The following is an 18,452-nucleotide window of genomic DNA, read 5'->3' as shown; positions in this document are numbered from 1 at the left end:
GTTCATCTCATTGTAGTCGAACGCCACGCCTGCCTGATACAACTGACAAAACAAAGGAATCTGAATAAACGACACTCTGAAGGACCTGTGGACACCAACATCTGCTTTTCTGCGGTTGTTTCAGTGCTGAGCAAACCTTTATTCAGGTGCAATGCATGTGAGATGTGAGTAAAACAAGACAAATCTAAAAAGTACAAATACAACAAGCCTCTGAGACTCCCTAAGACTGAAACCCGGCTTCGTCATTTAGTGCTGATTCTCACAGCTGAAGCACAGACGGGTTCTTTCAGTGAGACTCTTTAACCGTCTTCAGGGTCTTAAACCTTTGCCAGTCAGTGAAGTGTGGTTTGCCCCAGGACTGAGTCTCATTAAAACATAATGCTGCTCTTGTCGAACAGGCAGCCATTAGAAACAGGCAGGTGACCCACTTTGTGTCTGAAAAAAGAGGTTTGCAGCACAAGAGACATGGCTGCCTGCTCTGTCCACTGTGGCTGGCTGATGGCTCAGATAGTGCAGGGCCTCTGTGTTCCCATATTCAATGAGAGGACTCACCCTGCGGAAGACCAGAGGGACTGATGGGTAATTCCTGCCATGCAACATGAGGGACGCGAGTTCGCAGGTTAAGGTGACTTCAGTCCATCTTTGGAATTTATTAATCTCTTCCTGTTTTCTCTGTGCACATTCATGGTCACTAATCAGATGGCCTGCAACGCTCCTGACAGGTCTCCATTCCTGTGGTCGTGTGCGTTGTTGACCCTGAGCGCACGTTTGACGCGCAGCTCGCTCAGGCAATATTGCTCTTAGATAGTTTGGATTTTGCTTGGACGGAGTAAGCAAGGCTGTCAAAACATGTGAGCGGCTTGATAAAACATGTTATTAGCGGATTACGGTGTGCCATTTGACGACTAAGAAATTTCCAGAGTGTGATTCAGTCTCACTGACAGAAAAGCCGAAGCGGAGTCCTGATGTTTGGATGTTGTTATTATGAAATGTGATGTGTTTGACAAGTCTGACCGCCGTGGAAAAACTGACAGGGCTGAACAATATCAAACCCTCACTGAGCAGTTTTGTTTAGCATTTCACAGGGAAAGGTTGACCGAGCCCACTGCAGTGTCCTGTATTATCTGCCTCTGCTGCAGATGTTCGGTCACGCAACACACAACAACTTCAGAATGACAGGCTCACTTCTCCATCGTGTCGATCAACGGTCGTGTTTCCAGTCCAAAATTCCCTTGGACGAAGCAGAGAGTGAGGACGGAAGCCTGCGAATGCAGGTGAATATAACGTGACTAAAACAAAGGAAATTCCCATACTGTTGCGCAATAATGGCAACTTCAAGGTTACATGTTGTTCCTAATTGCTGTTACTCACTTTTAACCTTCGTTAATGCTTGGGGTCCAACAGACCCTTCTGTTGTATGAAAAATAGTAATAATAGCCTCCAGGTTGCCAGGTCAGATGAGAACAAATACATGTACTGTACGTGACACAGCAAAGCAACAAATCCACAGTATGTGAGTTATGTTTGGGCTAAATTAGACTCCTTCTTAAACCTTTTCTGTAAAACTGTTATGCATATGAAAATCCATGGCAGTTAAACATGCTTTACAGCCCCTGAGAGTCCAAGCAGCAACAACGCATCAGTTTCCGTCGCAGACATCTGCTTCTTTTTATCAGTTCAAAATCATGTTTCTAAGCAGCTCACAAAAAATTAAGACAAATCGCTGAGTTTCAAGGTGAATAAACAATGTTAAGTAAGCAGTTAAAGAGACCCTGGTTAGTGGCTCCACTCAGTGATAATGACACCAGAGATATGCTTCTAGCTCACACTGAGATATCAATCATGACGGGGAAGAAACGAGCCAAACTGAACGGAAATTTTTCGCCCTCAAATTCCAGTGAGTGTTTAGGCTGTAATGGGCCGTGAAGGGATGGATGAGTCACTCAGGGTCTCTCCCACTGACCTCTCTCTTGGGCTCTCTCATCATTGAAGAGAGGCTGCTCTCTCCTGTGTCACCCTCTGCTATGGGAATGTGTGTGTGTGTGTGTGTGTGTGTGTGTGTGTGTGTGTGTGTGTGTGTGTGTGTGTGTGTGTGTGCGTGCGTGAGCAGAGCAGTGGGTCTGGGCACTGGACGTTATCTGACACAGTGTTTGTGAGAGTCTGAGACATGCTCGTCGTGTCCGCCAGGCAACCTTGGCCATTTGAACAGTGAGGTGATGTGTGTGTTCATCTGCGTGGTGATAGCACTGTGGCCTTGTGGGCTGCACTCATATATAAGCAGCACTTTCAAAAGTCAACAGAACAGAAATCCAAGTCCTCTCCACAGCGCTGTCAGCCGATTTACAGCAATCTTTGCAGTTTTCCAGCTCTCCTAAAGCTCCTGTAACAAACACAAAATGCTGCCTGCAACCTTCAAACTGTGTGCTGGCATCTCCTACCGGCATATGAGGAACATGACAGGTGAGTGAGAGAATTCTGACAAGCAGCCTCTCGGCTTAGTTTTCCCCCTGTTTTACAGTTGGATAAAAAAAGCACATTTTTGCAGTGGAGTTCTGCATAGAACTCAGAGTCAGAATGCAGTTTTCTCTCTTTGATATACCATATGTGTAATGAATGGATTTAGAATTGAACTAATTGTCTCCCAGGTTTGAGGAGGAACGCCATGGTGGCCATTCACCACGAGCTGAACAGATTGGCAGGCCCGAGTCCCAGTAACTGGATCAGCCAAGTCCGCCGACGGAGCTCCCTCCTCAGTGAGTTTTTACTTGTCATCTTTTCAGTCAGTGTCGGCTAAAAAAAAAAAACAAACACAAATGTTGGCGATTTGATTTCAAGATATCTTTAAGATGACTGCGATTTGTACTTTGTGCGCTCTTTGTCTCTAGGTTCTCGGATCGAAGAGGAGGAGGTGTACAGCGAGGAGGAGATGTCTTACCTGAAACAAGGCGAGGAAGCTCTGCAGAAGGCCATTAGCATCCTCAGCAAACAGGACGGCTGGACAGTCGAAACTGTGGCTGTGAGTACGGGGACATGACACGCAGAAAATGAATAATTTAAAGTGCGGCTGTTGCAAATTCTAGCTCTGAATGAAGAATGAGACGTCATCCACTGTAGGTTTCATCAATTTTGAAAGCAAATATGCAAACACTGACAGCATTCGTTTAACGCCCTTCCCTCAGGCAAACGGAGACAAAGTCCTGAGTAAGACGCTGCCTGACATCGGAAAGGTGTTCAAGCTGGAAGTGATGTTGGATCAACATCCTGACAACCTTTACGAAGAGCTCGTTGGAAATATGGAGCAAATGGGGGAGTGGAACCCCAGTGTCAAACAAGTTAAGGTAAGAGAGAGGGGCAGTTTCACAAGCTCTCTTAGCATTTAGTCTGAGAGGTCAACAAACCAAACTGACAGCACCTCAAGAAAAAAAGGATTCCTACACCTACTTTTTCTTACTACACAGTAAAAAATACAACTATACACTTTCTGAATTCAGGTTTCATAATCTGGTCAGCCATAGGACACTTTCATGTCGCTAGCTCCACGGCTAACTGAGCTAATGGTAGCTATAGCTACAGCCAAAGACAACTAAATCTATCCAAGAGCATTTCACATCCCACAGATCCTGCAAAGGATCGGCCAGGAAACAATGGTTACCCATGAGATGTCTGCAGACACGCCTGGCAATGTGGTCGGACCGAGAGACTTCGTCAGCGTTCGCTGTGCCAAGCGTCGGGGCTCCACCTGCTTCCTGGCTGGGATGTCCACTCAGCACCCGAAAATGCCTGAGCAGAGAGGCGTGGTCAGGTGAGTCACTGGAGCTGGAAATAGGGTTGTCTTGGGTTTTTGGGGTTTTTTTGCTGTGATATCTGCATGCATTTATGGAGTAAATGGTTGGATACAGAGCAATGCCATTTAAAGGGGTGCACTGATCATCACATGTTTCAGAGCGGAGAATGGACCTACCTGTATAGTCATGAAGCCCTGTGCTGAAGACCCAAATAAGACCAAGTTCACCTGGTTACTAAATATAGATCTAAAGGTAAGTGGCTGCCGTGTGTGTGTGTGTGTGTTTCCACCATGAACGCACTGATTTGCATCAAAACATGTTGAAGAACTAAAAGTAAAAGAGCAGCATCATGTTACCGGGTCCAACGCCGCCTTTGTCTCTGTCCTCCTGCAGGGCTGGATCCCGAAGACTATCATAAACAAAGTGCTGTCTCAGACGCAGGTGGACTTTGCCAACCACCTCAGGCAAAGGATGGCTAATAATGTTTCCATGGAGATGGCTCACGCCTGCTGACACGAGACGCCTCTTGAGCTTTTGGCACAGTGGAAGGAGAGCAACCCCGACTCATTAAAAAACAAATCACCGAGCACATCTGCTTGTAACTGCTGAAAAAATATGAAAATCCAGAGAGCATTAAGGAGATCAGATGAAGATGACGCTTTTAGAGAAATCTGGGCTCAGATGTTGGTTTCAGTTGGCTAACGTCTGTGTGTGTGTGTGTGTGTTTTTCTTGCCCCTCTTAATAGAAAATCTGTCCTGATTTTGCATCTTACACACTCGAGTGCCTTGATTGTTTGTGACACGTTCGTCCTCATCACTCCACCCCACCTTGGCAGACCCACCGAGTCCGTATGCGAGCAGTAAAACCTGTACCACACTGTGTGTTGTTTCCCTCTGGTAACTGCTGTGAACTTGCACTTTCGTGTCAGTGTTTTATTTATTTGATTTACCGATTACACTGCAATGACGGCCAAGTGCATAAACGATTGTAATGTCAGTGGTATTTATGTCTTTTTTTTTGTTGCTTTTATCATGCTGTTGGAGAACAAGAAAAGCTGTCAGGATAATGATTGATCTGCCTTTCTCGGGTGCATGATAACATAAATAAAAGCTCATAATCCGAAGGTTATTCAGTGGTTAACTTGAAAGACTTGAAACATAATCACCACACGTACTGAGCTCAAAACAGAAAAACTTAAAAACTCGTCCTGGAAACTGCACAGAAATTGCACAACTGTTCCACTTCGGAAAGGAAGGGATGGATCTCTTTTAAATCATGAAAAATGCAGCTCATAAAAATGTCTTCCTGCTCCTTGATGGGCTTTCAGACTGACGGTTTGCCAGAACGAGCAGGTGTTTGGCCATTCAGATGTGTGAGGAGCCCAGCAGCGAGCAGTTCGGCGTGAGCCAGCAGCACATTCCCCAAGATCAAGTAACCTCGAACAGGAAATCTGTCCTCCATTAATGCCAGTTGTGTAACATTTTTCCTATTTTGTGTAGTTTCTGATCGATCCAAAATGTTTTGCAACAGTTCCTTTCCTTGGACGCAGTGCAGCCTGCATGGACCAGGATTCTCACTTTCTTCCTCACGTCATTAAGTGTGAGACACTCACCAGCACTGATTTGCAAATTATATTAAGGCTTGAAGGATGTTTCTGAAGTGAAACAGGAAGTGAGCTGCCTGCAACCTGTGAACTCTGGCAGCTGCTTTTCACTTTCTCCCATCTACTGTTTTTGAGAATTAAGTCCCAGTTGATCCTGATTACTCTAAATAAAACAAACCTCAGCAGAACGCGTCCATGCGCTGCCTTGTGTAATACAAAACAAACATATTTTTATTTTCTTGAAAGAATGTTCCAGAGGGCTAATAAGGGACATCTGCTTGAAATCCCTGAAAATCTGAACATAAGCAGATGTGAGGAGAGTCGTAGCCACTTGGAGAGCTTGTTTGTGTGATGAAGAGAGCTCTGTGGTGGGAAAGGGGAAGCTTTCCAGTGCAGATAACTCGTGTAAGAAGATCAGAAAGACAAAACAAGCTGTCTGGCAGTCGTGTCGAATCGCTGGCACTTATGACAGCCTTGATTTTAAGTTTTTTTTTGTAAGTTCTAATATCCACCTGCACGTCCTTGACTGAAAATCTGAATCAGCTTGTCTGTCCGTTGGGGAGAAACAAAGCAACTTTTCTTTTTTATTTTTACACCATTCTTTAAGTTACATGGCTTTTCATGATGATTTTATTTTCACGATTTGGTTCAGACAAACTTATAACCGTATTTTAAGCAGAAAGCACTGCTGATGGGAGGTAGAAAAAGAGGTGTGTGTGTGTGTGTGAGAGAGAGAGAGAGAGATGACGTAATGAAGCTAGAGTCCGACACAGGAAACCACAATTCCCAAGATGCACTTGAAATTACCGTGGCCACTGGACGGGGGAAGGGAAGCTGAGATTGGAGGGAGAAACAGTCAGAAACTGAGGTACTTTTGAAATACTGAATATATTGCAGAATATAACCGGACAGGCCTCGGCGCGCAGGGTTTTACAGCGTTTTGTATGAACCCTAATGACAAAGGCAGATTAATCCGCGCGGCGCTGTCGGATTCGGGCACAGACTCCATCCCCCGTTACAGTTCAGTAGGAGCTGCCGCTAGCCCGTTAGTTAGCCTGACAGCTGGCTTTTCCTGTGTTGCGGAGGTCTCGGCCACTCAATTGCGCTCGATATTCACGGTTTGGGTCGTGTAGCCGTTTGCGGCACATTCCGGCCGGTTTGCATGCAGCGTGTCGAGGCGTTGCGTCCCCCGCTTTGAGGAGACGCCGAAGCTGCGTCTTTGTGCCTGCGGGGTTGCTAGCTGACATATTGCTAGCTCGTCGGTTGCTACAGTGCGTGTTGGCTAACCGACGGTGCGCTGCTGCTGGAGCTGTCAGGACCACGGCTGTCATCCGGCAAAACTGCGCCTTTTTCGGACGTTTTGTGATTTGACATCGTAGTGCGACCAATGTGGGGCGTTTTTTAAAAATGTTGGTGTCAGTCACAAAGCGGCGGAGGAAGTGTTTAGGATGCTGTACGCGAGTAAAAGTAGCAGTACCGCACTGTACAAATACTCTGTTACAACTAATAAGCTTACTTTCGTGAAAAGTGTCAAAAGGGAAAATAGTCAGTGAAATAGAAACTACGTGTGATCGTCGATTTATTTGCGTGCTTAGCATCTAATTGCTATTTTCTGTACTGTTGGATACGTTAATCTACAATAATGCAGTTCTTTCTATATGAAATTAGACTTGTGAAACGCATATGTGCAAATGTAGATGTAAAAAAGGTTGTTCTGCCAAGAATAATATTATGTGGCGGTGCCACATAATAGTTTTGCTGTGTGTGTGTCATCACGTAAGTAAGACGTTCATTAACTTGTTTTTGTTCTAGCTTTCAGATCTTGTGTACGTATGACAGCCCCTCCTGGGCACCGTACAGGAAGTCTCTCCATGACCCACATCTCCCTGCACACCTGCGTTTCTTACTTTGGACGTGTGCTGCAGTTTCACGTTAGGCTGAAGACATAACACAGCTTCGGTGTAGAGTAAAGGGCTGGTCCTGCAGTGGTACCTGGAGGCGCGTACTGGATTTGTCCTCGGCGTCAGTAATGAAGCGTCTCGGACGTGGAGAACCCAGTCCTGAAAAGCAATGTCATCGTCCAGCTTGTGTGCACCTCTGATGGGGCTGAGGGGCGAACCCACCGGCCAAACAGATCTGCGGAGGAGAGGAAGGAGGCAGGTTTCCAGGAAAGCCGTGCATTGACGGCTCGCCATTTCCTCCAGTCGGCTCTTGTGGACTGATACCTGCACACTCCTCTCAGTGTGCACACTCAAGGCGAGACTTTGGAGCAGCTATTAAAATCAGGCTGCCCGCCAAAACCATTCACCCTTTGCCATTAACCAGAAAAAGAGAGTGAGACGTGCACAACATGGATTTCTTCTGCCTGACGGTTTTGTGAAATCAAACTTGTGACTGTGGACGGAGAAAAGCAAGCAAAAGATACTTGCAGTCGCTACAGATGTGCACTACAGAAGCCATGGTGGTCCTTGCATCAGCTCCTCAGCCCATCCATGACTACAGACGCCTTTAGAGGCCAGGATCAGGAAGACGCTCGCCAGCCAACACACTCATATGCAATGGAAGAAGACATTGATGTCACATCCCACACTGAGGTAATAGTTATTCCACCTTTAAGTTTGTAATCTCATTCCAGTGTTTGGGTTTACAACAACGTAACACCATTAAAACAGAAAGCTGCACCCATTTGTTGGTCAACACAGTGGAAGTAGGCGCACCCTCAGGGATAAGTGTTCCCTTCCTGCTCCACACTGTTGTATAATGTTAAACAATTAAGAGCTCGTTTGTTTAAGCAGTTCTGTCACATGTGTTTAACTTAACCTGAGGTCAACTCTTCTCCCTGTGCTTTAGCTGTAATCTCTGGTCTGGTTCCCTGGGCATGTTGGCATGGCGGCGGCTGACATTTCCCTTATCCCCCGCTTGGTTTTCTAGCCGCAACACTGCTTCTTGCTCCCTGGCCTCAAGTCTTGTTTACTGTTTCCTTTGTAAACAGTTGGATAAGTATGTCCCCTGCCTCTCTCGGTGCCAGTGTAACAGGGCAGGGACAGTTATCCTCAAAGGAAGTGCCCCCTTAAATTACCCACTTCTGAATAAGTGAAAAGGAAGTGTGCAACTTCTGAGACGTCTCTGGGATTTTATTTGGTGTTTTGTACTTAATATCACAGTTTGGTTTTAAGTGTCAGATGCCAGAAAATGAGAGCACAATGAAGCACGCGGTGATTGCGAGTTACCTGTTTTAAAAGCATCGAAAGCTGCACTGTTTTGTGCTCTGCATTGTGTTGGTGTCTGAAGCATCTGCTCTGTGCTGCTGCCCTCCTGTTAGGGCCTGAATGGTTTGTCCCGTGAATGTAAACCATTAGAGGAAATCACCAATGGACACTCCAACCATAAGCCTGTGAGTGCAGCTAAAAATCACTTTTCATTGATCCATCGTAATTTGTTTTTCCTAGCAAGTCTTTTTATTTAGAGACTGCCCGTTTGAACTTTTTTTTCCCCCCCTCTCAGGTCATGAATGGACTGGTAGTTAGTCATAATGTCAAGGACCACACAAACGGCAGCGCACCACTCAGATCCCTGCCGGTAATTACATGTAATTCACAGTATCTCATTTCAACCAAAATGACCTTTCATGAATGTGAGGTAATCCATTATCTGCTAATTGTCCAGATTTCGGCACTGAAGCAGAACGGCCTTCTGCAGACCCTGGCGGCCGGAGGGGACCAGCCGAAGCCCGCAGGTAACACACACATACTCTCATCCGACCTCTCTTTTGTCTCACATCCTCTTCCCTCAGGAGTTTGTCAGTGTATCCTGGATACCAGGCAGCTGGTGCAGGTAAAACCTCCCCCAGGAGTGCAGATTGCACAGGCTCTCGGTGCTTTGCTGCAGGTCTGTTTGGCAGGAGGGATTCATGACTGTGAATGCACAGGAGGGGTGTTGGCCTTTGCGCCGTAGCCTTTTGGCCGAGTAGATATTCATCTTCGGTGAAGTTTCTGTATTTGAGAGTGTGTGATAATATTGACTGTATTAGTTTTCTGACGTTATTTTTAAATGATCTGCACAGAAGAAAATGTGGAGTTGGAAAAGGCCAGACAGGAGTGGGAGGCTCTGGAGAACGTTCAACCAGGTCAGAGGTCACCTCACTGTTTCACAATAAAATGGTTTGAGATTTATGTGTGTAAGTTGCGGTTGACAAAGAATGAAAAGAATATCTTTTTTTAAAAAACTATCTGCCAGCTCTCACTGAGGACTTAAACCCGACTCCAATCATCTCCTTCAACGAAGCCCTGCAGTACTTCCAGACCACAGACCTCGGGGACTTGCTGGTAAGAAATGCTGCATTTTGGCCTCCAGTTATGAAAACAAGGTAACCAAGATAAAGTGAATATTGTGTCACATTATGTTTCACAATGAGGCTGTCGTTGAGCTGTGGTTTGCAGAAACCCATTCAAGCCAGCTGCTACTTGGATTTTGATGCACGTCTCTCTGTGGTGTTACCGAACACCGGTACGGTGTGCAGAGCGGCCAAAAAGGATGAGAGTTGTTTTTCAGCAGTCCCTGCTCATGTTTTATATACCAGATAATGGTGGCTTCCAGCTGAACCGTGATGAGGAATGATGATCAGACTTATCACAGTCTTGTGTGCTCATTTTACTGAGATTTTCAGCTGTTGGATTTTTTCTTACCCCCGCAGAAGAACATCCAGCCAACCGTTCGCAGGACAGGCCTGGCCGCCATCACACACTTCCTCTTCGGACCTCCACGGCTGCACAGAGAACTACTGGAGGAGAGAGATCTGGTCTTTGCCATCGCACAGTGTGAGTGTGTGTGTGTGTTTGTCTTTGTGCGCGTCACCCTGTCAGGTGTAAAAAACTGTAAACACTGATTTTCACTTTTACGTGTTTGTGTGTGTTCTCTACAGGTCATGTGGACAACAGCCAAAGCGTCCACATGCGTGTCCTCCAGACCATTTATAAGAGGCTAATAGGCAGCAGGCTGGACTGTCCTCGATACGGGACACACTGGGAAAGCATCGGCTTTCAGGGTAAGAAACTTTTACACTCCTTCGCTATTGATTTAGACGTGCTGAATGACATTGTAAACAATCTGGCTCATCGCAGATGTTTTTCAGTTAATCAAATTAACAAACACAAAAATAATTTTGTGTTTGTTGTTATTTATTAGATCAGTGGTTTTCAAATTGGGGTCCAGGGACACGATGACAGGATGTGTGACCTTCTGTAATAAAACATCTGAAAGTCAGATGGGGAATCCTGGGCTTTGACGTGAAATGTAGAAATAATGGATTTTCAAAGATAGTTTTGTGCAGCAAAACGGTGGTAGCCAATTAATTAACATTTAAGTGAAAGTGCTAATTACCTATTTAAATAAATAAAAGTGGATCAACGAACATCCAGTTCAGGCAAATCATGAATAATCTGGAACTGATTAGGTGCTTTTTTTATCTTTTGAGTTACTGTTTTTCCCTCAAAGTCTGTGGTTTCAGTTGAGAAACTGACCAATGGAGGCTGAGTTGAGCTGAGTTCCACAAATACCGAAAACATCACATCCAGTCGGTATTTCCAACAGCCCTCCTGTAAAGTCAGAGGTTCAGGTTTTAGGATGCTCACAGTATTCACACCGAACCCACATGACTCCATGTGTCGGTTTGATTCGTGTGCTGCAGGTACAGACCCGGCCACTGACCTGCGCGGCACTGGTTTCCTGGGACTGATGCATACTCTGTACTTTGTGATGGACCCAGAGACTCTGCCGCTGGCTAGAGACATCTACAAGTTGTCACAACACCCAACACAGGTATCGCCAGCGCACAAAAGAGCAATTGTGTTCAGTTGTTTTATTGGAGATGATTGGATTCAGGTTTCACTGATCCCTCAGAGGGATGTTCAGACTCCTCCCACTCCAGGCGGGCTGCTTCGTGGCCTGACCCTGACCTCCGTCCTCTCCGCTGAGGGAACTAGAACGAAAAAGAGAATTTCCCCTCAGGGATCAGTGAAGTGGGCTACAAGACGAGCACGTCTCTTGTGGTCTTTGTGAGTGTTCCTTTGGGGTCTAAGTTTCCTCGTGTCTTTCCTCTGGTTTAGAACTTTCCATTCAGTGTGATGTCAATCAACATGACCCGCATCGCTCTGCAAGTACTCAGAGAGGAGGCCTTGTCCAAGTGAGTCACCGGTGCTCAGGTTTTTGCTTTAGACCACGTCATCCGCACTGCGCTGTGTGTGCAGTTTGCCGTCTGTTCATATCTCTTCATGCCGACGCTCCTCTCTGTCTTCTGCTCACGACAGGGAGTGCAATCGTCGTCAGCAAGTGGTCGGCGTGCTGAATGAGTTCTACGTTGCCACGTATCTGCACCTGTACCAGCTGTGGAAGACCCAACAGAAGACCATTGCTGACTCTGGCTTTGTACTGAAAGGTAAAGGAAATGGTGCCGTTACTGAGCACCTAGAGGTCTTTCATTCGTGATGACAGGGTCTGTTACTCTGTTGCAGATGTGTTGCATTGGCATGAGTGTTGAGGTTCTTCAGATTTTTTTAATGTGATAATGCGCCACTAAAGGGGAAGTTCACCAGTTTTGCACATCAGAGTTTGGTCTGCGGGTCACACGAACACGCTGTAAATACACAAACAGCACGACACGGAAAAGAGCTGCAGATACAGAGAAAGACGCGGGGAGTGTTTCCACGGGACTCAAGGAAAGGGTCTCTTTTAAAGCATGATTTTGACGGTTCTGTGCGTTGAACTCAACGCTCAGACTGCAGAAGCTCAGTTCACACAGATTGTGTTCCCGGCGTGAGTCCCACGGTCTCTGTGTTCTCTAACCCCTCAGAAGTGGAGCTGTTTGCCAAAAAGAACCCCAAGCAGATGCTGCGCCGACTAGAGGTCTTCCTGAAAGAGAGGCGGGCAGGTGGAATCCCCCGTGGGACGTCGCCAGACCCCCAGGCCCAACAGCCGTCTCCCAGTCTGGGGGAGCGAGGGGCCAGAGCCGGGACAGGACAGGGAAGCAAGGGAAAGGAGATGCACTTCACGGGAGTGTGTGATCTGCCGCCAGACATGGAGGGAGAGGCCAGACTCATCTAAGCTAGACTCTGTGTGAGTGCGTGAGTGTGAACGATCCTGTCCGTGAGTATGTGCGAGTGGCTTACTCTCAGAGAGCTAGAACCCCACCAGACCCTGATCTAGGACCTGCTATCTGAACCCGTTCAAACACTTCAAACCTGATGCTGGGGTGCTGCACTTTGATTAGATTAAGCTTGGGGGTCTTTTAGAGTTATATGATTTTTTTTTTTTAATTGATGATTAATTTATGTTTTTTTTTTTTTAAACAAAGAACAGAGTCAAATATAAAGTGGAGTGGATGCAGGTCAGAAACACAAGATGTCACTAAAAAACAAGGAGAAAGTGAATGTTTGCACTTTTCTGTGGATTTAGTAGCCAAATCAATAGCTGCCAAATTCTTGTGGTCAAACTCTTAACCTGCCTGGAAGTTCAGAACGTACGCGCTGGTGTCCCTCGGATCTCCCGGTCGGCGAACGTTAGCGCTGCGGAGGGAGGCGGGCTTATCCTTCACGGGCTTGCCGTTCCCTCTCTCCCGCTTCACGATACAACGCACAGTCAGTTCATGAAGCAAGCGAAGGGCGGCGCCGTCGGGCGTGCTGTTCAGCGCTCTGTTAACTTTGTGTTCGGGTTCCCTGCTACACAAGCAAACAGAAGCAGCTTCCCTCTCAGTGTGGGTGCAGAGCGGCCAGATGGAAAACCCAGAGAGGTTACAGATTTATATTTTGCTTTTTTTCGTTTCGGTGGAGGCTGCTCTCCGTCTTAAACCGTAAACGTTGGAGATTTGATCACTTTGCATTCTTTGTTAGAGCGTGGATCATGTGAAAGATGTGAAAGATGTCCAGATGTGTGGAGGCTGTTGGTGTACCTGTGGCTGTCAGGGGTCTGATAGGCTGATAGGTCCAGAGCTCCCACTGGATATGGAGGAATATATTTTAAATAATTTAAAAAAAAAAAAAAAAAAAAAAAGAGAAAAGAAACTATTTTAGTCTTTTCTGAAGGGCCAGCTGTCATAACTTCAGTTACGTGTAAAAGCACTTCAGAGTTTTGTTTGCGAGAAGTGATGGCTGAGTGACCGTGAGAAGGACTCCACCGGAACGTCTGAAAGTCGAAGCTGAAGAGACGCTTCGTAACAGAGTCTGCGTGTTCGGCTTGATCCCGACTAAAGTCGAAGGTGTGGTTTGAGCTTTCTCTACATTCCGTTATAAAGCATGTGATTGTAAGTTTTATTGACCAGTTCAGACTTTATTCGTGTGTGTGTGAGTGTGTGTGTGAGACGTGAATGAGCTGATGCTGATGAAGGGTGTCTCTCCTCAGAGATGTGTGGTACAGTATGCAATCCCAGCTCTTACTCTACGATAATCAAAACGATAGTGCTGTGTGACGATGGAAATCGTTCCTAACTTCAGGGTTTGTGTGCTTGTGCAAGCGAACGTGTGTGTGTGTGTGTGCGTGTGCGCCTGTGTGTGTGTTGTATGACAGGAACTGACTACAGATGGGGTGCTTTCCTCTGCACACAATAAGCCAGCTTTACTAAGTACTTGATCCATCGAGCTGCAAAGACGGTACTTTTGTCAGTTTAAAAATGGTACATTAAGCTTCTGAGGAAAATTTTTCCCGAATGAACACACTCTTAGCTTTGCGTTTTTTGTTTTTCGTTTTGTTTTGTTTTGTTTGAAAAAGAAAAGCGATTCGCTGGTTGTGGACACGGCTGGCTTCAGCAGCTCTGTGGCCTGGGATGGGCTGAGCTCCTCAGCAAAGCTGGTTCCTGCTTTGTGCTAATGTGAAACCGTCTCCCATCGCTGTAGTCTCAATCTGTAGCATGTTCAGGTAGCACTAGTACTGTAGCATCCTATAGCCTCCTCCTCTTCGTAAAGCTTGTTGATGTCATGTCTCAGTTACAGTCCGTGGTGTCAATGAGTGCGCAAACTGTTACTACTATAGCACATTTATTTCCTGTTTGCATCAAGTCTCCCTCAGTGGACGGACGGACGTGGGAAAGGCTTGACGTGTCGTGAGCTCAAACGGCGCCTACATCCGGTGAGGCCACGCGACGTCGAGTGCTGGTTGGTCCTCACTTCCTGTTGTTTTCGTCTTTCATTGGAGCCATCGTGCCGCAGTAGACTCCCTCCATTCATATGAGGCAGTAAACGGAGACCCCTAAGACATGCAGAAACATTAGGGAAAGACTGATGTTCAACATTTATCTGATTTTTTTTTTTCGTTGCCAATAAAATAAATCGACTTAAAAGTAATTGTTTGTAATGGTAGATTTAACTTTTTGTGTCTGAATAGCAAAGTAACTGCACATCTCCCCACTGTGGGACTAATGATGGATCGTCATCATTTGCCTCCAAAACGTAGAGAAACGGAAGCATGAAGTATGAGGAAATGGAAATATTCAAAGTACAAGAACCTCAAAGCTGTAGCTAAGTGGTACTTCAGCAAATCAGACATTGTGACACCAAAGTTTTTATTTTCACTGCAGATGTTTTCCGCTTCCAAATATCGATTTATCATCCCAAATAATCTGCTTTCAGCCCAGAGAAATCAGTCGATCCCTAATAAAAAACAAAACCAAACGCAGGCGTGTACGTTTCCTGTGTCAGCACGTACTCCAGTAGTCGTTCTTCGCCGTCTCCGTTCGCCACCGCCTGACTTCGAGGACGAGCCGACGTAGTTTGGCAGCCGGTTGTTTGCGAGTGTTTTGATTGAATGGGAAGTTTTTTTTGCACTGTTGTAGATATTTGCTAGTGACGTATGCAAGGGGAAACAGGCCATCTCCGATAGCCATAACGTTTACCGTCGCCCACCTCGTCACGGGAGTCCGATTCCCCCACCCGTCCCCCTTTCCTGCCGTCCTCGCTTTCTAAAACGTCGCGCCGCGAATATGATCTCACTTTTAGTTTTGTTGAATTTCAAACTGAGGAGCAGTACAGTGTATGTAAATCAGGAAGTTTGTATATAGAGATTTAATGATTGTAACTGTATGATTGTCTGTAGGGCATTATACTGAAACACATTGCTTACCTCAAGACTTGAGACAAATCTCTCCCTTCTCTCTCCTGATGTTTGTCAGGCTCTTCTTCTGTTTCCTCGTTCCTAGGCCTTCTCTCATTCCGATTGGACATGTTATATAATGTATATTCAGCACCTGAAGCACTACGTAATAGCAAACTAACACAAGAGCTGGTCAGTGTTGCGTGTATTCTATTTAAAGACACATTTATAGATACTATATAGGCCCACACACACTCTGATGCACATCTGCAGACAATAAAAAAGAAAATCTTTTTTTTTCTTTTTTTTAAAACGATCTTTGATTGGCTGATGTTTGAAATAAGCTGGTTTTCTTGTGGCTTCAGTGATTAGTACAGTATACTTTTGCTGTGTTTTAAGTGTTTGATGTCTGGATAAACACTCCAGAAACAATCCAGCTACACTCACAAACGGTTCAATATATGATTGTGAAGATATAGGCTTGATTAGCAGTCATAATACGGTGTACGCTTTGACCTCGCTATATATTAAGTATCCAAACAAGGCCTGATTTATCCTCTCATATCACCACGACTTTTTATTTTCGGCAGTTGTATCAGATCATGTTCTTATGCGTTGATCATCGTTCGGACTCTCCTCAGTTGTGAAACAAGAACCGAGAGGAAAAGCAAAACAAAACGGGTTCTTGCAGGATGTCGGATGCTCTGAGAGGTTGTGGTGTGAAGTTCTGCTTCCTACAGCAGCAGCTCAGCAAATACAATCACTTCTCTCAAGATCCTGCGCTTTATATGAAGGTGTTTTACTGTCGTCGTCGTCGTCATGTCCCTCAGAGCATTTTATGACTGTACCTTGATTGTAGAAGCCCTATTTTATACTGAGAGTTATTTCAGAATACAGTATGTGCTGTTGTACATTAAATGTATTGTATGGAGAAAGCTAAATAAATGCTGTTTAAAAACGAGTGTGTTTTCTCTGTGGAGTCACTGAGCCCTCTGAGAGTCTGTACAGACTTTAATGAAGAATTATACCGGCATGTGTCCCAAATCCAAACTACACACTGACGGTCTGCGTCTTTGTGACAGCAGATGTGTATCAGAGGACATGAATCAAGTCACAGCCAGTGGAACATCCCAAAGAGGAAGCAAAATGATTTTCTGAACATCTGGTACTTTCGTGGAGTTTTTACACGTTCGCACCGTTTTAATGTTTTTAAGAGTGATGATGAGTCTTTTCTGAGTAAATGAATGTTTTGTCTGTAAAATGTCCAAAAGAGAAAAGCAGCAAACCTTCACATGTGAGAAGCTGAAAGAGATTAAATTTTCCCTTTCTGATTATTCCGTTTATCTACTAATCAATTAATTAATTTAGTTTGTTCCGTAGTTTATTTCTTCTGTCCTGCGTCGTGCAAAATGTGGCCCGAACAAAAAAATATATTTTCTACTAATACAGACTGGAGCAAAACTAAACGAGAGAAATGAGCACATGCAGTACGGATGGTGGCTTTGACCGCTCACAGACTGTGGTCGGTGATGGTCTTCGAGCTTCAGCTGTTCTGCCATCCGGCCACTAGAGGGCGCGCTCTGATCTGCAACTGAAAGGACCCCACGTTCAGGAGCACATCTTTGACTCTACAGGTGCTACGCAGTTCACGCCTGTTATCTGTCACTGCTTTAGCCTTCAAGTCCGTGTGGCATTTAAAGACCAGCCCTTATTTATTCTCCCTTTGGTTGTTTAGTTTGGAGTGAGTCTGGTTCTTCTCCGTCAGGGCGGAGCGGCAGTACTGGCAGGCTGTGTGGACCACAAGCCGAGGCTGTTCAGTCTGCGTTTCAGCTCTCATCAGGGAAACAAATCAGTGAGACGTCACTGCAGCCGAGTAAACGCTGATTCTTGTACTTTCTGGGCCACCGTCTTATGTTGTGACGTTGAGATACGTGCAGCTGGCCGGAGAGCAGGTTTTGGTCCCGGGGTCAATGAAGCTGGGACGCCGTGCTTTTACATCTGTGCTTAATCAGAGTCGTGGCTCCGGTCCCACAGTGCCAGATGACTGGGCTGTGGTGGACCTGCTGAATCACAGCACACACACACAGGATGGAAAGATATCTCAGCCAACTGTTTGCTTTTGTTTTGTTTTTCCATCGCTCACCCGTCAGCCATTTTTCATTCCTGCTCATGTGGGATGTTTGCTGTGCGCACGGAGCAACGGACAGATACAAGACCCGAGCTCGGTCATATCACCCGCCAGCCCGTTAAAGGGTTAACAATCTGACACACTGACGTCCGTTACGTGTCAGGTATCCCGGCGCTGTGCTTACGGGTCCACGTGCCCACTGAGAACGAGGAGAGGAGAGCAGCAGATTGTGAATCCGTTTCCATTTGTACCTAGTGAGCCTGCTGGAATACAGCAACTCTCTCTCTCCCTCTCCGTGTCTCTCGCCTTCCCTCCCCCAACTCTCCCCAACTCTCCCCCCTCTCGCTCTGATGTCATTGTTTCCTGCCCAGTAGATGCTGACGCTCAGCTGCAGGCTGTGCGCGCGGAGACCTGCTGAATGCCGAGTTCGACCCGCAGGCACCGACGGACGCGAATTAAAGTGACGTCAGACCCATTAAAACCCTGACGTGAAGGCCGCGAGCTGCAGGGCGCGCGGAGATAAGTGTGTCATGTGTAAATCGTTGTTTTCATGATGGCCATCCAACGTGTCTCCTGCCTGACTTGGGCTCAAACCTCAAACTTTATCCCGTCACACTGATTACTGTGACACGAAAGGCCAGGATGTGTGTGTGCGTGTGTGCGTGTGTGTTCACGTGAAGCCTACAAACTCCCTTCAGTACGTACAGCGGCGGAGGAAATACTCCAAGCTGTAAAAACACAACACTGCATGTAAAATTCATCAGTTCAGATTTGAGTAAATTAATGGAAGTTTTGCCTCAAAAAGCAAGTGGGAGAACTTCTTACTGAAGCAGAATGACCCCTGACTGTGGAGGAATGTGA

The 18,452-nt window shown here is 46.0% G+C and overlaps 2 protein-coding genes and 1 long non-coding RNA gene across 4 annotated transcripts; 2 read left to right on the top strand and 1 right to left on the bottom strand.

Moving 5' to 3' along the window:
- Positions 1–2,198: 2,198 nt before the first annotated feature.
- Positions 2,199–4,912, top strand: star (steroidogenic acute regulatory protein). Its single transcript, XM_046386973.1, has 7 exons — positions 2,199–2,460; positions 2,646–2,753; positions 2,886–3,016; positions 3,180–3,338; positions 3,618–3,802; positions 3,944–4,037; positions 4,179–4,912. The coding sequence occupies exons 1-7, from the start codon at positions 2,397–2,399 to the stop codon at positions 4,296–4,298; spliced, it is 861 nt and encodes a 286-aa protein (XP_046242929.1). The 5' UTR covers positions 2,199–2,396; the 3' UTR covers positions 4,299–4,912.
- A 1,218-nt stretch (positions 4,913–6,130) lies between these two features.
- Positions 6,131–13,408, top strand: elmod3 (ELMO/CED-12 domain containing 3). 2 transcript variants are annotated; one of them, XM_046386865.1, is made up of 13 exons: positions 6,131–6,257; positions 7,202–7,983; positions 8,712–8,783; positions 8,894–8,968; positions 9,056–9,125; positions 9,453–9,515; positions 9,626–9,714; positions 10,083–10,206; positions 10,311–10,433; positions 11,076–11,206; positions 11,494–11,570; positions 11,695–11,822; positions 12,237–13,408. In XM_046386865.1, exons 2-13 carry the CDS (start codon positions 7,882–7,884, stop codon positions 12,485–12,487), a joined length of 1,305 nt encoding a protein of 434 aa, XP_046242821.1. In that variant the 5' UTR covers positions 6,131–6,257; positions 7,202–7,881; the 3' UTR covers positions 12,488–13,408. The 2 variants fall into 2 exon arrangements, with proteins under 2 accessions (XP_046242821.1, XP_046242820.1); XM_046386864.1 differs by lacking the exon at positions 6,131–6,257 and adding an exon at positions 6,281–6,409.
- Positions 13,409–15,306: 1,898 nt separating this feature from the next.
- Positions 15,307–17,903, bottom strand: LOC124058037. Its single transcript, XR_006843201.1, has 2 exons — positions 17,607–17,903; positions 15,307–17,526 (listed from the first exon to the last, which is right to left on the bottom strand). It is a non-coding gene; the product is annotated as an uncharacterized LOC124058037 (long non-coding RNA).
- Positions 17,904–18,452: the final 549 nt, after the last annotated feature.

Source organism: Scatophagus argus, chromosome 4 (genome assembly GCF_020382885.2).
Source record: "Scatophagus argus isolate fScaArg1 chromosome 4, fScaArg1.pri, whole genome shotgun sequence".
Taxonomy (NCBI): domain Eukaryota; kingdom Metazoa; phylum Chordata; class Actinopteri; family Scatophagidae; genus Scatophagus; species Scatophagus argus.
The sequence above is the reverse complement of the archived record's forward strand: the minus strand, read 5'-3'. Positions and strand labels throughout refer to the sequence as shown.

What these genes read in the sequence shown, in the direction of transcription:
- elmod3 (XM_046386865.1), top strand. Translation starts at nt 7,882, where the DNA reads ATGACTACAGACGCCTTTAGAGGCCAGGATCAGGAAGACGCTCGCCAG. An exon ending in GGTCTTTGCCATCGCACAGT is followed by an intron (nt 10,207 to 10,310) that starts GTGAGTGTGTGT and finishes TGTTCTCTACAG; the next exon opens with GTCATGTGGACAACAGCCAA. An exon ending in CTCTGGCTTTGTACTGAAAG is followed by an intron (nt 11,823 to 12,236) that starts GTAAAGGAAATG and finishes CTAACCCCTCAG; the next exon opens with AAGTGGAGCTGTTTGCCAAA.
- star (XM_046386973.1), top strand. Translation starts at nt 2,397, where the DNA reads ATGCTGCCTGCAACCTTCAAACTGTGTGCTGGCATCTCCTACCGGCAT. An exon ending in GGACAGTCGAAACTGTGGCT is followed by an intron (nt 3,017 to 3,179) that starts GTGAGTACGGGG and finishes CCCTTCCCTCAG; the next exon opens with GCAAACGGAGACAAAGTCCT. An exon ending in TACTAAATATAGATCTAAAG is followed by an intron (nt 4,038 to 4,178) that starts GTAAGTGGCTGC and finishes GTCCTCCTGCAG; the next exon opens with GGCTGGATCCCGAAGACTAT.